The sequence below is a fragment of the Sceloporus occidentalis genome, unplaced genomic scaffold, assembly GCF_023333645.1.
Source record: "Sceloporus occidentalis isolate IW3139 unplaced genomic scaffold, rSceOcc1.0.p SCAF_1, whole genome shotgun sequence".
NCBI classification, from domain to species: Eukaryota; Metazoa; Chordata; class Lepidosauria; order Squamata; family Phrynosomatidae; genus Sceloporus; species Sceloporus occidentalis.
Window position 1 is genome coordinate 105,658,017 of NW_028316981.1, and position 20,754 is coordinate 105,678,770.

Consider the following 20,754-nt stretch of genomic DNA (forward strand, 5'->3'; position numbering starts at 1 on the left):
AACTGGATTATTTCTTCAGTGTGTTTTGGACCACACCTAGTCTCAAAAATGCTACAAGATCCCTTTGCATACTTACATTCAGGACTAACATGGCTAGGTCTTTCAATTTGACACCTATTAAATTTTAGTGACTTTTGTGACTGTAACAATTTTTGGCAGAAGGCATGAATCTGCTTTTTATCTTTTCATTGTAAGTACTGATATATATTAAAGGCACATGAGGTTCTCTGTCTCACAATGTTTCTTGCTTTTATGAAGATGTAAAAAGACTATTTGTCTTGTGGAAAATATCTCAAATCTTTTAGTTTAAAATTTCTTTTAATATTTCAAATCAGTAACTAAAGGAAATCTTTCAGAACTCTTGTATGCATTCCAGTCCCCCATAGTCAGTAAGGTAAACTTTACGAGAGAATGAAAAAGACCTTACCTCATCCAGATCTTCATCTGGTGTTGCTGGTGTCCGGTCTGTTCTGAATGAAGCCATGGATGAGGTTTCAGAGTCCATGGAATCATCATCACCCCCATAAACTGTATCCAATATATGCCTCTGAAGATTGAGGAAAATTACTTCAAATAAAGTTACTTAAAAAAATACTTCAGATGTGACTCCTCCACCACTATTAAGACACAGAGCAAAGCCAGCCATTACAATATATCTTAGAACACATTGTTTCAATGTATTTATTGACTATATTTCATGTGCAGCTGAGCATCACTAGCCAACAGTGGCAATACTGTGTGCTGAGGTCCACACGGTCCAGAATCTGGTGAATCCATTTTGGATATAGAGCTACAACTGGATTTACACCACAATCCCTTCTCCCATTCTTTTTTTGGCAGATATACAGTGTGCCCACACCATACGTGGGTGCACTTTACATGGCTTTCACCTTATGCTGAAGCCATGCAGCAAAAAAATGAATGGCGCCCGTGCCCGTGGTGCATGCGCTTTGCCATGCTGTGAGCAAAAGCCTCATTATATTGAATGGGGCTTGAGCATATGTGTTTTTCGGTTTATGCGGGGGGTGGGTGGGTGTCCGGAACAGATCCCCCATGTAAGATAAGGGTCCAGTGTAGTTTCATGATCTCCTGTTGCCCATGGGAGAAATCCTACTTAAGTCACTGCACAACATCAAAATCAAAATAACCAACTTTGCCTTCCAACAAAGTGTAGGATTTTGGATTTATTTATAGAGTCCTATTAGCATTTTACACGAGTGAGGGCTAGTGGGTTCCATGTCAATGGGGTGGTAAATTTGCCTTCAGTTTTATTCTGAACTTAAAAAATGTTTATCCCCCAAATAGGTTTAGCACCTTGTTTAAGTCTTTTAAAAAGCAGATTGACACAGCAAATTTATCAAATTTAAAACACTGTAAATAATAACATTGATTTTTAAAAGGCAAAAAAATATTAAAACAAATTTAAAAATGCATTAAAACATTTAAAATAGTTTAAAATTATTCAAAACCATATATATGCAAAGGTTTCTGCAGAGCTCCAAAAGCTCTAGTGAGAACTATGTTTTCATTGGGTTTTGAATGAGAGTAACATTGGCACCAATTGGCACCTCCAACTCCAAGGTTGTTCCATAACTGGGCTATGGCAGCAGAGAAGGCCTTCTCTTGCATCCTGCCATGGTGTATTACCTTAGCTGATGGGATACAGAGAAGGGCCCCTCCAGCAGACTTTAAACCTTGGACAGGCACACACACACACACACACAGAGACACCAAAGTCTCTTATGAAATCTACTATTTAAACTGAGTTCTGCTGCCTCCTTAATATCTTGAAGCTAAAGCAAATTGTTAGTTCCAGAACATATTGAATGAGTGAGACATGTTAAATCAACATTTAAGCAAGCCTCATTGATTCAGTGGGGTTACTCTAGTGCAGTGCTTCTCAATTATTTTCTGTCATGCCCCCCTAGGAAGAAGAAAACATTTCGCGCCCCCCTGCGCGACTGTAAATAGTATCATTTGTCTATAAAATTGTTATAAGTACACCTCTGCATAACAGAGCCTTGCACCCCCCTTTACGGAGCCTCGCGCCCCCCCGGGGGGCCCGCCCCACTATTTGAGAAGTACTGCTCTAGTGGGAGTAACAACTGAATTTAGCTCTTAATGTTTTCAAACTTTGCAATTTAATTTAAAAACATCAAAGAAAAACAATTATATGAATCATTTCCCTAAGATGACAAGAGCTGCTTAATCAACAGGTTGGGATAGCAAAGTACTGATTTCAGCACTTAAAACTTGCCAAACAAAGTGAGTCATGCAGACAGACTGATCAATGAGAATTTTAGGAACACTGGTTATTACTATGCTTTTATTCCCACGCAAGGACTTGACATCGCAAAAATGGGAAACATATGGGATATACTTGGTCAGCTGTGAAAAAGAATTTTGTAGTTCTCATCTCCATGGACCAGACCTCCAAAATTGTACTAAGTTTGGCAAGCAGAGGGATAGATTCAGAAGCTGCTGAAATTGTTTTCTTTCTCTTGGCTCCACATACTCACAGCTGGAGGCTGCACGTACTAGGCTGAGATGAAAATAGGATGAACTGACATGCAGTACAAACAACTTACATAAATGATCCTCTCAGCCAGTTGTGTACTTCATTTACCTTAATTGGCTTTGAACTTCTTTTATGCTTCCTCCGCCGAATAAGCTTCTCTCTGTCCTATACGAGAAGACCAAGTTCAAAGTAAAGGCTAAGGCATACTTTTATCAAAGATCAGCACTTATCACTGGTGGAGAACCTCAAGTCTCAGGGCTGAAACCAGCCCTTCTGGAGGCCTAGTCTGATGTTCTGGGGTTACCTAGGTGGTCACAGCCCCTTCTCAGTGTTTTGTGATCTTCCCCTCCAAGGGCATGTTACCAACAATTCAATCTAAACTACACTGATACAGTTGGTCCTTGACATTCGTGGCTCTGGCATTTACGAATTTGCTTATTCATGAGTTTTCAAGGGCTCTCCTGGCCCCACACAGGTATCGGAGGGGAGCCTGGGGAGGGCCTGCATGCTTATTCATGAACTTTCCAAATTCATGGGGGTCTTATTCCCCTAACCCCTGCAAATGTGGAGAACCAACTGTATTTTTGATTCCATCCTTCTATCTTTAGCCTCACTAACTGTGGGAATGCAGTCTTCAAGAACATACCTGGAACTGAATGGGATCCTTGGGCTGCCAGACATTCTCCAGTCTTGACCTACTTTCTAATTTTCAGCAGAAATAAGGAACATCAAAGTTCTACAGCGGGCACCGTTTTGCTTGTGCACTGCAGTTGACCAGCAAGACCCACAATGCAGCCCCAGAGCATCCCCAGACCCATCTGGCTCCCCACACCTAAAACTAAAATCAGCCTAAAATGGGAGATCCCCCATTTTTGCTACCACCCAGCAGTTTCCAAGAGGACATGGCTGGAGATTTAAAGAAGATTGGTTCCCCTTCTGATTTGCTATAGACTGAAAAATCACACTTTACTCCCCAGGTGTGGCCTTCTGAGGTCCAAGGAGGTAAAACTGTTTGTGTGTGAATGGCCTTGTAAGTACACCTGTGTCTGTTTTCTGAATTCTTTCCCATCCTATTCCACCTTTGAAAAGAGGTGATAACTTGCAGGAAGAGCAGATGTGGGGAATATGTGGTTCCCCAATTGGTCCTGAACTGCCTGTCCCAACATCTTGCACCATTACTGTGCAAGCTAGGGCTGTAGCCCAATAACATCTGGATAGGTGCGTGTTGCCCACCACTGTTATAAATTATGGGACATTCCAGTGGAAGGAAGGAGTGAAAATACTGTCCCAGAAAATTTCTGAGCACCTCATGGTCTTTAAATGCTGGGTGAAGGTGGAAAATAAATTAGGAGCAGGATGTAGAAGTGTACTCCCCTAATTATTTTTAATCTTGCTTTAAAAAACAAACAAACAAACAAAAAACGAGGAAGGCTTTTATAATATCCTTTTTTACTTTACTAATTTCTTGGGGACTACAACCTACCCGTGTCAGCTCATCAATTATATTCTGTTGTTCTATAACCTGAAGTTTCAAAAATTCAGTTTCTTGCTCTTCATTTGCTTGATCCAGGTCGTTGAGAGATTTTAATTTCTTAAGAGGAGGATGTGATGTCATTTTTTCTTTCTATAAAGCAAAAATGAAATACCAATATTATCATCATTGTTCTTTTAAAACATGGATTTTGGTAACATTTTCTGCTTTTATTCTCTCCCTGGTTGTAGTAACTATTTCAGTGATTTTACTTTTTGACTTTTGGCTCTTGTTTTAAGTGTCAAATCATTACGAATGCAAGAGTTGGGTTAGTTTATAAATTGTATCTTGCTATAACGTTGATGGAATTAACAATAAACATCTCTGCCTAGAATGGTGGGAAGTATACACTGATTGTTGGAAGGGGACTTGAGGTGGACAAAGAATATAGCCTAGATCAGTGGTTCTTAACCTTTTCTTTACCAGGGACCCACTTGAAATATCTTTTGTTGCTGCAGCCCTCAAGTTGTTGTCATCGTTGTGTGCCTTCAAGACATTTCCAACTTATGGTTACCCTAAGGCAAACCTATCATGGGGTTTTCTTGGCAAGTTTCTTGAGAAGGGGTTTGCCATTGCCATCCTCTGAGGCTAAGAGAGTGTGACATGTTAATCCCAGTAGATTTCATGTCTGAGCTGGGATTCAAACCCTGCTCACCAGAGTTGTAGTGCAACTCTCAAACCAGACTCCCAAGACTTAATCCTAAAGTGCATCAAATGCTGCCCTTACCATACACCTTGACTTGGGATAGCTGGGTTGCCTTTTGCTCTAGGTGAACTCCAGACCCAGAAGAAAGAGGCACAGAAGTCAAGCAAGTCTCCTAGGAAACATGGTGGTAGCAGCAGCGATGGTTGACAGAGGAGGGAGAGAGGGGGCTTTGCTCCCCCCTGCTCCCCCAGGACATCTTCCTGGGTGCATTGCCCCCGCTGCACCCCAGCCATAGGAGAAAGAGGCAGGGAGGGCGAATAAGCCTCCCAGGACCTCACAAACCCCCCGTGAGGGCATTGCATTCCTCATGGGTCTGCAGACCACAGGTTAAGGGCTGGAGCAGATGCACGGGAAAGAGTGGCCTGAGTCTGCTTCAGCTGCAAGCAGATCACACAGCCTGCTCCCAAACCAGACCATGGCAGCAGAACAACAAGGGCAGGAGCCAGATTATCCCCGCTCCTTTTTGCTCCGGTCCAAAGGACTGGAGCACGGCTTTGAGCCATGTTGGAGGTGTGTGTCATTTGAATGTCATGCACCAAAGTGGCCAGAAGCAGCGTCATTTGGCCCATGTTTTCTGGGCCCTAGAGGCTAGTCAAACAGATAGGGCTAGTTAGAGATAGAGCCAGGGCCTGTTGGGAAGAAGAAAATAGAGAATATCTGAACAGGGTTTTTGGGGAGGTGAGAATGTGGAAAAAGTTCAGGGAGAATTGTTTTTTATTTGAAACTGAGATACTTCCATGTACTGTGTTAAGAACCAGGATAACAACTTTTGTCTCTTACAATTAATCTTTACTAGTTTTTATCTTCTGTATCACTGTCTGGATGTTTCAATTTAACAGTGAACAAGGAAAATGGATCACACTTTATCACAATGAAACAAATGATCAACACAGCCTCATGCCCTGTACTGTAAACTTCTTAAGGCCCACATATGAGATTCAGGGGGCGAATCATGAGGGTATAAGGGCAAGGTGTGTGATAGAAGCCCATGAGTTGAAACCTCAGTAGGAGTTCCCATCACACTGATGTTGTTGTGTGCCACCCTAATTTGGTAGGAAACTGCTAAATGCTATATTGACATTGTGAAAAGGTGTTCTACAGACAATACGATCATAGTCAATATCATATTAAGAAACTCAATTTAATATATTTAAGGTTCATTTATATGTATGGACAAATGTAATAACAAACAAGCATGAGTGGGGGATTTTATCTGGTAATAATAAGGGAGGGATTTATTAGAGAATTAGTTTTTAATTAAATTCAGGTCTCTTTAAATCTATTTTTACATACTGTATATACTGTTGCTGTGTGCCTTGCCACAACAATATATATGTAAAATAATGAGCCTAAGGTGAATGGTGAAGCTAACATAAAACTATCATTGGGTTTTCTTGGGAAGAATTGTTCAGAGGTAGTCTACTCTGCCTCCCTCTGAGGCTGAGAGATTGTGACTTGCCCCATGGTCACCCAGTGTGTTTCCATGTCTGAGCTGGGATTTGAACCCTAGTTTCCAGGGCTGTAGTCCAACACTCAAACCAGTTACAACTGGTTTGTCAATTGTCTTGTAAACTGATTCAAGTTAAAACAGTTTACTTTTAATCTCTGGAGAATTATACATCCAGTTCTACTTGCATGAAGTAGTGCAAATTAACCCCAACCCATTCACTTGGACATTGGGATGAACTGAATCTATCTAAATATAATGTTCAAATCATCTTAAAAAAAAAGAAAAAGAAAAAGAAAAAGAGCAGAGCACAGTGAGAAATGCTTTGGAGAAAATCTGTCCGAGTTATTTTATTCTAAACATTACTCTTTCTTGCAACTTAATTTTTCCACAAAACCAATGGTTTGGTCTGTATGTCAGGTTGAATAATAGTTTATCAAAACAATCATGAGCTGAAAGAAGTGACAGCAAGCCTTGGGCTTCTGTGACTCACTCCTACTCTCCCCCTCTAGTACAGTCAAAAGCAGTTCTTCAGCATCTTTACTTCCAGTTTTCCTGAATCCACTAGAACCATGTTGTGCTTTATCTTTGGTTGGTTTAAACATTTCAATGTCATAATCCACATTTTATATTCAGTTTGTTTTGAAGCTGCTCATGGTTATGGCTACATCACAATCCTTGGTCCAGAAACAAGACAAGCTGAGATTCATAGAAGCTGAGATTCACAGAAAAAAAAATGCTAATAATGGCATGGGACAGATTGCTAAGAAACGGCAGTCTGCTGGCACCCATTTTTGCTCCTCAGGGATGGTGCCGCCCCCAAACAGTGCGCCTCCACTGTGAAGCAAAAAGAATCCGGAATTTCCGAGTTCTTTGTGCGACACTGCAGTGATGTCACAAGTGCTCCATTGGCGCACTCATAATGTAAGGGACACACGGTGCTGTGTGGATGCCGCATGGTGCTTACATCACAATGGCGGCACCCATGTACACAGAGCGCCACCATTGTTACGCTGCTGCCACATAGTAGGGATGCGGCGCATGTGGTCGCTCCACCCCCGGGCAATCCTACTGCATGTCCAGGCTGGCACAAAGCACTGGTCTTGATCAGGCCAATGTCTTCCTCTCAATCACAAAAGAGGAATAGGAAGATATGACCCTACTGTGGTTCTTTCTGCTTGTGCACATCATGCTAAATCATGGCTTACTGTGATATGTGGACACAGCCAATGAAAACCTGGGAGTGTGAGTCAAGTAAAGCATATACCTTTAAAAAACTGAGGCGCGTTACATACCGCCATAAGAGACGTCCTTAGGACGTCCCATTTTGAAAAAGGGGCGTCTCTTCCAGACGCCCCTTACCCTGTTACGGACAGAGTCCGTAACAAATGGCGGCAGCCGTTCCACACGGCCGCAGCCATTTCGACGTAACGGACACTCTGCGTCCGCACGTTGCGGCCCAGAAGTGACGCCGCGAGTGCACACTTTGACACTTGCGGCATCTCTTCCGGGTTGCCGGAAGGAGCTCGATTTTCGCACTTCTTCTTTGCAGCGCGGAGGAGTCGCGCGGTTTGGCTGCTGCGACTCCTCCACACTGCAACCGGCAGCGGCCTGAGACCGCCCCTTTTGGGCGGTCTGTAACGGGCCTGAGATAGCTTTTATTAGGGCTGGTTTAAATATTGCTTACTAGTGGCAAGGGAGTGATTCTATAGATAGAGAAAATTACAACGTTGATTGTTCATGGGTGTAAACCATAAGTGGGAACTGGAAAAATCACATGCATATTTCTACACGTTGTTAGGCAATGATACCAAGGTCGTATGTAATTTCCTTTCATATTTCATATCACCATGAGTAGGAAATTAGAAGGCTCACCAATAGCTGGACTAGAACTTAGATAGGTGGCATTTCCATGAACTGAACAAAATGCCCCAAGACACATCGTCTGAAGGCACATGATACAGCAACTTTGCTAAAGCTAGTCTGATCTGTGTTTGGGAACCTGCTCAAACCTCTTGGGAATATGTTATGAATGGAATAGATTGCTGCCAAACATTAAATTTTCTGGTGTGGATCTCTGAAGTGGGCTGGGTAAGTGTGTACAGGACTTCAGCCTTAGGTGTGCAGGTTAATGTGAACACATTAGGAGTCTCACAGGTCAGACTGGTTGTGTGCAAAAGCGCATAAGACCCTTTCCAAATCTTAGCCTGGATTTGACTGTATTAACCTACTGATATTATCCCTGTTTCCTTTATAAGTGAAAATTCAGTTTTCAATAGGAAAAAAAAGTTAACCCAATAAAACTGGACCATGTTTAAAACCCAGTAATTCAGTGAAAGAAATCTCACAGAGAAAACCTTATTTGCACTGCTGTATATGTGTAGAACTTCCAGATTTGTAATACAAACCAGTTCTAGGTTTTCCTTTGTGATTGCTTTGAGTTTGTCCTCCATGCGCTGCAAGGACTGCATGAGTTCATCATTTCTCTTGGAGAGGCACTTATTTCTTTCCAGGAGAGGTTTGCATTGTTTTTCAGCTTCACGAACACGTTTCAACTGCAACAACAACAGTAACAATTCATAACTGATATGTTGATATTGATAATTCATAATTGATCTCTCTCTCTTCAACAGTGTAATTTCCCATGTTGGTGCTTATTATCTGAGGAAATTCTAGCCTTATTTAGGAAAATGATGGAAACAGCGTAATAATTTCAGTTTTTCTTTGGCTGCAGTCAGACACTACGGTTTGTTTTGGGTGCAGAGTGGTGCCTGAGTTTGGAGAAGTGAAGGTGTTTTGAAAGAGGGCTCACTCTTTATGCTATATATCATTTTTCCCCAGCCCTGTACCCTCCACATGTTGGACTACAAGCCCCATCAATCCCAAATAGCCTAGATAATAGTTGCCTGGAAATTGTAGGAGTTGTAATGGCCTACAAATCTTATCATATCAAGGAAACATTTTGTGGAGAGCACTGCATTGGGAAAGAACGGTTTATATGATCACCTCAGCTTTGCTTCTGGCATACAGGTTCTAAATGTTTCAAATGGATTCAAAAACATGTGAAAATGTAATTTGATCAGAGGCAACAATGGGGGAAAAGAAATATTGATGTGTACATCATGGCATAAGATGCTTCTCTCAAACTACTTCCAATTGTCTCATGAACAAATGTCTTTCTCTAGCTCCCCCAACAACTGTGAAAAAAACCTCCAAGTAACAAACATAACATGTTGTGATATGTCAATCTAAAGCTAGCTTTTAGCTTCTGATGAGGGAGTTGCTTTTCCAAAAGACACTGGAGCTCTCTGGCTGAGAATTCTAAATACCCTTCCCTAAACTGCAAATCCCAGGATTCCATAGGGTGGACCTATGGTAGTCCAGGTGGAATCATTGTGCTATAATGATGCAGTGTGAAGGGGCTGTTATATAATACAAAAAAAGTGGAGTTAGCATTGGGTTGGTTTAGACAGCTACCACCTGAATGTAGTAAGAGAACACCCACTACCTACTTTTTAAGTGAAAATGATAGACTGGAACTAATACTGGAGTTACCACCAGTATTATATAATGTATGATATTACTCTCTTGTATGCTGCCCTGGAAGTTTTACTGAGAGGTAGTATTAAAATAATTTAAATACATAACTTAAAACAAAACAGCCACATCCCATATGAAGTCTTTTTGTTCTTTGCAATAGCTTCTCAAACCCAGTTGTTAAACAGCTCAGTGAACCCACCAGTTCATTACGTTCATCTACAAGCAGTGTGTTCCTGTCCTCAAGCTTCCGTATAGTGGCATTGAGTTCGGCCATCCTTTTCTGGTTTCTGCGTAGATCCTGTAAATAAATCCTTTAAATCATTAGAAGAAAACATGGAAATCTTTTTTTTAACTGAAGTTTTAAATGCAGAGTACTTGCCAATGTATGCATAATTCTCATTCCGTTGCTCCCCAGATGGCTGTTTTGGTTACCTTTTAAATAAAAAAACTTGGGGAAATGTTACTGTTTTGGGTGACAACTCCCAGAATCTATCAGCAATCCTGGTCACCAGCATGCTGGTTCAGGGTAGTTGGGATTCTCTGGGAGTTATAGTCCAAAAGAATAACTTTTCCAGGCTGTTATAGCCATGCCAGTTGCTGCAGTGGTGGAAATAGTGCAGCCCACCACATATGGCCCTTGGCAGCTCATTCTCCCCCTAAATACTGTTTCAGGCTCCCATTGCACCTTGAAAGAATAAAAAATAGCTCTAAAAATGGCCAGAAATAACTTGCAACTTTCCAGCATATCAGAAGAAATGAAATGAACTCTCTGAACCCTGGTGTGTGCGTCAACATCTACTTTGTTGTATTGTTCATTTTTGGGTGAAATAGAATGCTTTAGGAATCACCTGGGCATTATTCTTTATAATCGATTATTACTACTGTTTCTTGTTCTGAATAGCTGTCATTAGTGTCCATACTAAATGCAGCCTTATGACCACCACAAGAGGGTGCATTTAATACACCACAGATTAATGTTTTCTTTCTAGAAGGCAGGGGCATGATGCAATAAGTGGGCAAAGTGAAACCAAGCAAAGCCCCAGTGCTTCTGGTTGTGATGAAATATAAAAAACCTTCTTACAGGACTGCTGCAGTGTTCAGAGCCATCGCCTGCTCTGCCTGGGATTTCCCTCTTGGGACTGCTCATGTTACATTCGGCCTCTTTCACTAGGAAGAGCTGTTCATCCAAAGCCTCCTTCTGCAGCTGAAGCTTCTGAACATAACCTGTCAGGGTCTCCAGCTCTTTCTCCAAAGAAAAGATGGTTCTGTCTTTTGCTTTGATCTCATCCATCTGAATGAAGACATGCAAGGAGAGTGTTACTAGGAGAGCATAACAACAAACTGATGTATTTCAAACACTCTGCAAGAGAATGATCTTCACATTCCATTCACTAAGCCAGTTTTCTATGTTACAAAATATATAGGCAGCAGTGATTAATAAGCCCTGTTCAGGTGTTCCATAATATAGCAAAAGTAACCCAATGAGGATACCTATCTAACCCTCACCCTACTCCTGACATCATTCCATATATGCATAAAGTGACAGACTGAAGAGAGAAGAGCCTCCTCTGTTCATATATGCTCTTTTTGCAATTGTGAACCTGGTTACTGGGGTTGTCAGCTGAAGAAATGGGCTGCAGTCTAGGGTTCCTTCCAAACCACACAATTATAGTTTTATGATTCCAGTATAACTGACATGGAATCCTGGGGTTTGCAGTTTGGTCAGAGGGACTGAATACCCATCTGATCTTGGAGGCTAAGCAGGTTCAGCCCTAGTTAATATTTTGATGGGAGTTATCTAATGAATACTAGTTGCCTTAGGTTATATTTCAAAGGAAGAAACTAGCAAAAATCACCTCTTGAGTATTCTCTGCCTACGAAAACCCAATGAAATTCATAGGATTATTAAGTCAACAGGTGACTTGAAGACACACACACAAACACACTGCTAATCTTAGGATCCCATAGGATGCAGTCATGTCAATTATAGTGGAATCACAGAGCTATAATTGTGTAGTGCAAAAGGGACATAAACTAGTTAACCTTACAGTCACTACAAAATACCCTTGTCTTTTCCTCTTTTTATTCATACCCAGAGGAGACTGTCTCTCACAAACTGTCCCTCTTGAAGTGACAAGAATGACAATGGAGGCATTGAGCCTACTAGATTCTCTCTTCCTCACATGCTTATTTTTATTACCCATCTCAGTAATCAAAACAGAGTTTTTGATCTACTTTGACAATTGTTTCTCTACATTTATGGTTGCTATTTAAAAAAAAAAAAGACAGAACTCCAATATCTTGAGCAGTTGTTTGACAGGCAAAACTTGAACAGCTAAAGGAGTCCCAATTTCTACATCTAGATATTTGGAAAAGCTCCACTAGTCAAAGATTTGTCTGTCATGACATGGTAGAAGCCATGTCATCTGGCATGTCTCCCCTTTCCATAAGCCAAAACTGAAGACAGGAAATTGAAAAAGAACTAAGGGCATCTTCTCTTTGGATGGTATGATGAGTTGCCCATTACAAAATCAAAGGATCATCCTCATAACATTTCATTATGTGACAGGCTTTGTGGTGGAACATCTCTAAACTGTAATTTTTTTTTTGCCTCATGTCTTTTTGTTGACATTTTCTTACATTTTCTTCACAATCTGGCAGCAGGCCAAATGAGGTATCGAGATCAGACCATGGGGAAATGACATCTGCAGTGCTCTCTCAGTCATAGGGTGCCTTGAGAATAAGCAGGTGGAGAGATCCCGCAGGGTCCTGCCACAACTGCTTATCTCAATGTTCTCCATGACAAGAAGTGTGCTGTGGACATCTTTTCCCAGCACCCCAGTCTTTAGTGCCTTGGAAACATTTGCTGTGAGGTTGTGATTTTTGGAGTCACATGTTGTCATTCATGAATGTAAATGTGAACCCCAAGCACTGATAATATCATTATTCCAGCTTTTGGTACTGTAAGTGCCGAACAGGATACCAGTCATGGTATTCCCAGGGTGGGAGAATATTTTGAATGTGCTCTATAGCAAAAGCATTTAAACCATTTTAGTTTGCTTTATTAAATGCATTCCTCAGACTCTAGCACAGTGTATCTTGATCTCTTCTGCATATTTCTGTACAGATGATATAACCTGTCATTTTCTGCATTTTATTGTTCTTTCATTTGCACTTAACATGCATTTACTTAGTACAGACATCTTCATTTTTTTAAGGACTAGCTAGATACCTGCATGTTGTTAGTGCAGTGTAGCTATAGTTTTATGGGCAGAGGATGCTCAATAACCAGAAATCAACTGGTGATTTCACCAGCATGGGAATGCAATCACAGGGGAAATGTCACCTACTGACTTTCTCCCTGCCATGTTACCGTTTTAAGCATGGAGATGTTGTCTATCTACATGGTAGCAACCCTAATAGTTATACTTATAATAATACTTATTAATATACTAATACTTATCTGACCTTCTTTCTCCTTACATTCCTACTCTCACCCTCCGCTCTGGTAGTCAGGGTCTCCTGTCACAGTGTAGGACTACCACTGCCCCCTCCCGAATTCATCCCTTTTCGTTTGCTGCCCCTTACTCCTGGAACCTTCTTCCCCCACATGCACACCTCATCACTTCTCTACCCAGTTTCAAAACTGAATTAAAGACTATATTGTTTAGAGACGCATTCCCAGAGGTGAGTCCCTCTCTGACCCAGGAAGCCTCCTTTTAACCATCCATCAAGAAGCCAAGCCCTTCCTCCAGTCCATCTGCCTTGGTCCAGGCCTCGGAGGTGGAGAAGATCTGCTAGACCTGATCCTATTCCCCACCACCACTCCCTTCTCCTTTTGTGTCGTGTCTTTTAGATTGTAAGCCTGAGGGCAGGGAACCGTCTGACTAAAAAATTTATATACAGCACTGTGTAAATTTACAGCGCTTTATAAATAAAGGATAATAATAATAATAATAATAATAATAATAATAATAGTGTGCTGGTGCTTGAATAACTGAAAAACTAGACTTGAAAAATCAAGCCTTTTGGCAGTCCACAAGATGAGTGGGTGCTCACCAGTTTTATAGTTTGCAAATTAATAAAAAAGTTAACTTGTGCAGGATGAGCATAGAGCAGTCCTACCCCAAGAAGGTGACTCAGCTTGGTGCTTTACAACATACAGTAACAGAAGTCAGTTTCTTCCAGCCAGTGGTGGTTGATAGGTCATCTGTTAGTGGGGTGCTGAATCTACCTTGGGTTTTAAAGAAACTAACCAAGATGCTGGGCCCCACCACACAAATAGTTTCACCATTTTAGATAACTCCTTTATACCTTTATAAAATTGTGAACTGGATTCACTGTTGCACTGACATGAAAGCCACCAGATACCCCACTTTCAGCCAAGATGGAACTCTCTATTGGAAAGGGCATGATGCTTTGGAGCAATAAATATTGGATTCATAACAAGTTCTTCCATCCCTCTTTGTAAAGTGCAGTTCAATTTATCCCTGTCCCCAATGTTATTAAAATATGCAGTTTATTAACCCTGCCAGAAGAGAAAAGTGCTCAATGGAATGACACCAGTGCCCAAGGAAAATTGAACCAGAGTCTAAGGAGGATATTCCTCTTTGTTCTTCACAACTTGTAGTTCTCTTCTAAAGACTGGATGTACTTTAGGCAATAGATTTTTGGTCTCAAAACAACAGCAAATTCTTAGTTATCTACTTTCCTATTATTGCTTTTTTTCCATATGGGCAAAGGGAGAGAGGTTTGTGAAGTTTTGACCTCACATGCCAAAAAACCTTGGCTGGCTTTTGTACTATGCAGGGAAAACAATAACCAAGGGCACTACTGACCCCAAATGAGACAATACAAAGATTATAGGATAAAGAAATACAATGAATACATGTAATATAAAACTTGTACATGGGAAAAAAAAACCATCAATGTATTCATAGCTATTGTATATTTCTTACCCTTGTGTCTTTGTATTATTTGGCTACTGTAAATCTTGACTTAAGTGAATAAGAGGGAGGGTATTGTTTGCTGTTCTGCTCAGCCAGCAAAATGCCTTGGCTATAAATATAGGCAATGACAAAAAAATAGCAAGGACAGCATAAGTCCTAGACTGCTGTATTCCCATGAACCGCACCTATTCTGATTCCGCCCAGATGAGATGAAGCTATATTTCTGCTGGCTGAGTGGCGATCACCACTGAACCTTGCAAATGGACCAGGAATCAAAACCAGAATTTGTCTACCAAGTGCAGTCAATTCCTGCCTATTGTTTTTTTACTCTGCCTATTAATTTACACTGGTACACCTTTGAAACAGTAGCAATAGCAATGGCAATGACAGCCTCATTTATATACCACTTCACGCTGCACTAAACAATCTCTAAGCAGTTTACAACTATAAGCTAATTGCCCCCAACAAGCTGGGTACTCATTTTAGCGACTTTGGGTGGATGCAAGTCTGGGTCAACGCTGGCTGGGACTGAACTCAAAACCTTGTGGTTTGTGAGTGAATGGTTGCAGTACTGGCATTTAACCACTGTACCACCAGGGCTTCAGTTCTAGGGAAACATCAGTGCCACAAGTAGTGAAATGGTTAATTAATGTTTAGACAAGATTTCTCAATGTGAGCCTTGAAAATACTAACATTGCTATATAAGGCAGAAGAAAATGAGGATTCAGAAATTTAGTGACTATCTAGTAATGGTTAAATGCTCAAGACAGGGAAAGGGAATCACTATTTTGGAAAAATTGCTCAAGCTATTTTGCATAAAATATAAAGCAACCTCTGCAGAATTTTCCACATAGCACTCAAACTCACTTTTATATTCTTCAATAATGTGCAACCCCTGCAGTAGTTCCCAAGCATTGGTGATTTAGATTGTTGGATTTCAGCTCCCAGAATTCCTGAACATTGGCCAAGCTGGCTGGGGCTTCTGGGAGCTGAAGTCCAAAGCACCTTGGAGGACCAAAGTTTGGGAATCACTGTCCTAAAGCAATCTTCTTTGTTAAAAGTCAAGAAAAGTATGTGAGCCAGAGTCTGGCATTCTTTACAGTGGTCTGTGATTTCATCTAGTATACACAACACAAGGACCTGGCTAGGTATAGGGTTAGCAAAATGTTTGCATTCTGGCCTTATTTATCATGATCTTTGGCTAGTACAATAAGTTCTGTAAAACTGAAAGTATTTAGGCATCATCATCAAGACAAAGGTAGTACTGTGGACTCAATCCAGACTCAACCACTCAGCAATGCATAGCAGCAAGAGGCACCGATAACCTCTCTAAGGCTAGTTGTTGTTAACTTTCCCCTATCCTCCACTGCTCTGTTTGTTGTTAAAGACTCCTTATCTTCCATTGCTCTGTTTAGGTCTTGTAGATTCAGGCCTTTGGCCTCCCTGTTTCAGTCTAGCCATCTGGCATGTGGTCTTCCTCTCTTTCGACTGCCTTCTATCTTCCCTAGCATTATTATCTTTACTGGGGAGTCATGCCTTCCCATGATGTGACCAAAGTACAACAGCCTCAGTTTCATCATCTTGGCTTCCAGGGAGAGTTCCAGAAGGCAGAGGAAAACTGTAGTGGAGAACTGAGGGATGATATGGAGAGACATGTTCCTCTAGATGCTTGGTTCCAAAGCCATTTAGGTCTTTAAAGCCAAGCACAAGCATCTCAAATGGCATCAGAAAATGACAGGTAGCTAGAGCAGTTCCTTCAGAAATGAAATGATATGATTCCATCTGGTTGTGCTGGATACATTTCTAATCTCTATGTTCCACACTAGCTGAAGTTTCTGGGTGTATTTCAAGGGTAGCCCACCTACAATACATTATAGTATTCAATCAGGATAAGCCTTTGACTGAACTATCCTTGTTCAGAAACCATTGTAACTTAAGGTAGTAAAAGATAATCCTAGCTATCACAAAGGCCATATTGGTTTCAAGTGATAAAGCTGTTTTTTTCTGTGCAGAACCAACACAGGTATTTATTATTATTATAATTATTCACAGATAATAAGGCTTAGATTTTGAAGATTTTCTTGCAGTGAGCATAAAATTGCTAAAAGCACTTGTTGCTTCCTTTGAAAAAAATTAGATAACAATTACATCACTAATTTCCCAGACATGAGTTTCTTAGTCAGAGGAAGTCTTGTGGAGTTGCAGCATCAATTTACTGCCACTCATTCAACTCATTGCCTGCTCAAGACACTGGCTTAACACCTTCACAGCCTCACTTGACTCAGGTCTAATAGAGAAATAGAAATAAGTGTCATTATCATATTGCTGATCCCTTACTCTGAATTCTCTGCTGACTTTAACCACGAATTCATATAAATGTTAGAAAGAATGGAAGAAAAAGCTTTAGAGGATCCCATGACAAGATGATCAGTCATGAGACTGAGGCTGGGAGCTCAGAAGAAAACAACTCATCACCTTTGTGGCTGTACTGGATAAATAGCCAGGGCAGAGAACCGAGGTAACAGAGGGGGATTGGAGCAGCTCCAGGGCCAGAACTGATCTCATGATTAGGCATCTAGTTCTGACCTCACAGCGAAGCTACCCACAGTGGTGGTGGCTGTATCAGGCAGCACAGTGGGACACATGTGTTAACAGCTGTCAGGGGTTAGAATAGGGGGCTATACCCCAGTTATGGTGAAGAATGAGCCAAACACTGCCCAGACTGTTTGAAGCACAACTGGGATTTGGGACATGTGTCATTTGAACTCTCCACCAAAAAGACTGGGGGTGGATACTATATTTGGCTCATGCAGACAGGGTCTAGGAGGAGGGAAGAGAGAATACATTTCCATTCTCCATATAACCACATCACCAATCTGGTTTTGCATCAAGTTATCAAGTCAAACACAGTAGTATAACTTTTGGATCAGAAAGTGAATAAGACTATGAATACCAGTATTCATCTGTACTGCACTTCTTTCAGTATGATCAGCTATGTGTGCTCCCACTTCAAATAGCTTCATGTACCTTAATACATGATCATGTGGAGATAGAAAGAGCTGCTTGCATGTGTGCTCTTTGGAAGCCCCATTAACCACAAGACACCCTGACTACTATAGCAATAGCAAGTACATTTCTATACTGCTTATCAGTGCACTTAAGCACTCCCTAAGTGGTTTACAACATGTAAGCTAATTTCCCCCAACAAGTTGGGTACTCAATTTAGCAACCTTGGAATAATGGCAGGCCGAGTAGACCCTGAGCCCCTGGCTGGTATCAAACTCGCAACCCTGTGACTGTGAGTGAGTGGCTGCAGTATCAGCATTCCACCACTGCACACATTACTATGATGTAAATTAGGATGGCAAATAGTTAACCCTCCAAACATTGATGAACAACTGTTTCTATCATGGCTAGGATGGTGAGGGCCCATAGGAACTGGACTTCAGCAATATCTCAGAAGCCTGATATCAGGCCAGTTTTAAAGAAATGGTTACTGGATGTCCATTTTCCTATTCAAAGGATTAATGAGTGAAAGCTTCTCTGATGCATACAATCCTGACATTCAGTGTTGAAAGATTTTTTTTTAAAAAAGGAGGTTAATACAGTGCTGCAAATGCATTTATACACATCAAAATTCTAGCCATTTTTATTATACTGCCCACCACCAGAAAATACTCCAATTAAAAAGAAGAAAAATTCCTAAAAGTCTTATAAAAGCTTAGAAAAACTGCTTAAAACAAGACATCATCTGGAATTGCAGATTATCTGAGACTGCAAAACCCCCAAATATATATTTGGGAATTAATTTTATTTTTACTTTGCAGTAATTCACAGAGTGCATTGAAGCAGAAGTGGAAATCATGTAGTTCACTGATTAAACTGCATGTATGTATTTGCCTCCACTGGGTGTCCAAGAGCCAGGGCTGGGTGTCCATTTGGACAGAGAAATATTATTTTAAAATGCCTTGTGCAAAACAAGTTCTGTTATCTGCTCTTATAAGTTGGTTCTTAAACACTTGAGAAGAGAATGCAATGTTCCTCTAATGAATTGGATGTGTGGAGAGGAGGGCATCTCAAGCAACGCCACCAAGATCTGACAGCCACTACAGTCCTGTCTCCCACAACGTTGCCTCTGTAACAGCAAGCTTTATATAAGTGATATGATGACAACTGAACATTGCTGTTGTGCACTTTGAGCCCTCTAAGTAGCTGGTCATCTGGAAGGACTCACTTACCAGCCTGCGGATATCCCTTTCACTCTCCCACTTGATCTTGGATATGGCTTCCTGGTGGGACTGGTGCTCACTCCGAAGATCCCCTGCTTTGATCTTATCTGCTTGGATCATGTTGTTCAGGGCTTCATCCATCTGCTTTTTGGCAGACTTTAGTTCAGTGATTTCTTGCAAAAGCTTAAGCCGTTCAGAGTCAAATTGTTTCCTAGCCTCTTCCCGGGCCTCAATGGTCAGGGCTGTCCGTACTTTGTCGCTGCTCCCTTCTCGCAAAGCAAACAGCGCTGACTTAAGTCGCTGGATTTCACTATCTCTAATTTTCATTGTCCGTGTCATTTCTTGCTCATGCTGCTTGATAAGGTTTTCCCGGACAGCTTGTAGCTCCTTCATCTTCTCTTCGTGGAGCTTTGCTTTCAGTTCAGTGATCTGCACTGTCTGCTTGCGCTGCTCCAACTCCCGGATCCGCTTTGTTTCCTGCGTTTTCTCCCTTTCGAGCCTACTTACCTGCAGGGGAAGGACATTATTATTAATAAGAACAATGACAACAACAACAAAACCATAACAGGACCACACTCTCTCTCATATGAGCCTGCCCATGTTTTGAGATCTTCTGGGGAGGCCCTTCTTTTTGTCCTGCCACACTCACAGGTACACCTAGAGAAAGCATGGAGAAAGCCTTCTCAGTGGCTGCTCCTTGGTTCTGGAACTCTCTTCCCACAGAGGCTAGATTGATAGTCTCCTGGCCACCTTTCTGCAGGTTGGTAAATACATTTGTTTGTTTGTTTCAGTAGACCTTAGAAGACCAATTGTTCAAGGGAAGGGCCTTTGCATAATGTGCTGTATTGCCTATTCATTGATTTCTTTTTAATAGTTATGCTTTAACTGGTTTCAATGTTACTGATTGTTTAATTACATTTGTAACTTTTCTATTATGTAAATTTTAATAGTATTTGTTTTAATTTTCATAAGTTGCATTGAGTCCCAAAATAGGAGAATGGTGGGATAATTGATAGGGATGACAGTGGTTGTGGTGGTGGTTGTGATGCTAATAATTATCAGGATAACAATAATAATTATAATGATATTAGACAGGAAATAGATACAAAATAATAATCACCACCTTGAACTTTTACTGCCTGTAACTAGAGAGATTCAGCAATCCTCTAAAAACGCACAGAATTAGCAGTTATTGCACAATTGCACATTACTTGTGGCTGTTGAAGAATGAGACAGAAAGTTTCTTTTTAAATGTCAATCTGTTCTGAGTAGCCAGCTTCCAACCTAACCTTTGCTGAAACGTGAAGCCATTCACACCTTCCAAAAATGTGAAAATTAATTTTCCTTCCTGAGGGATTTCCACACAGATTGGGTGCTTTTGTTGCATTGTTTCTTAACTGAAGTGGCGAACCTAGGAGTTTTGTTGTTGCTGGTCTTACAGTATATACATGGTAGGCTTAAGGTACTAAAGCAAAAGATGAATGTGCCTTTACACAAAAAGGAATTAAAAGATGAAGAAGAAAAGGGCAATGACCTACCTGTAAGTTACTTGGCATAACCATCTCATCTGACACAACAGATCTTCAAACCCTAATGTATTTAATGTGTTACTGTTGCTAATTGGAAAGTCACTAAGGCCCGAGACAGATGGGCCAAAAGGGGCATGGCGGTGGCAGCAACCGCACGGTCCCTAACCCTAGTACGGAGTGGCGGCGTTCTAATGTCAGCGTCCTGTGTACATAGGTGCCGCCATTGTGTCTTTAGCGCCACACAGCGGTTTGGCGGCTGTGGCTTCCCTCTGGAGGGAAATAGGCTGCCGGCAGGCTGCCCTTTT

The 20,754-nt window shown here is 41.2% G+C and overlaps 1 protein-coding gene across 1 annotated transcript in view; it reads right to left on the reverse strand.

Annotated features, from left to right (window-relative positions):
* JAKMIP2 (janus kinase and microtubule interacting protein 2) overlaps positions 1–20,754 on the reverse strand; it is a 148,930-nt gene that overhangs the window by 26,775 nt on the left and 101,401 nt on the right. The window contains exons 3-9 of the mRNA XM_089531509.1: positions 18,930–19,427; positions 10,824–11,033; positions 9,942–10,040; positions 8,611–8,757; positions 4,002–4,142; positions 2,627–2,683; positions 428–547 (exon numbers count right to left, since the gene is read on the reverse strand). Coding sequence (XP_089387635.1) covers positions 428–547; positions 2,627–2,683; positions 4,002–4,142; positions 8,611–8,757; positions 9,942–10,040; positions 10,824–11,033; positions 18,930–19,427 — 1,272 coding nt within the window. The remainder of the gene's footprint in view (positions 1–427; positions 548–2,626; positions 2,684–4,001; positions 4,143–8,610; positions 8,758–9,941; positions 10,041–10,823; positions 11,034–18,929; positions 19,428–20,754) is intronic.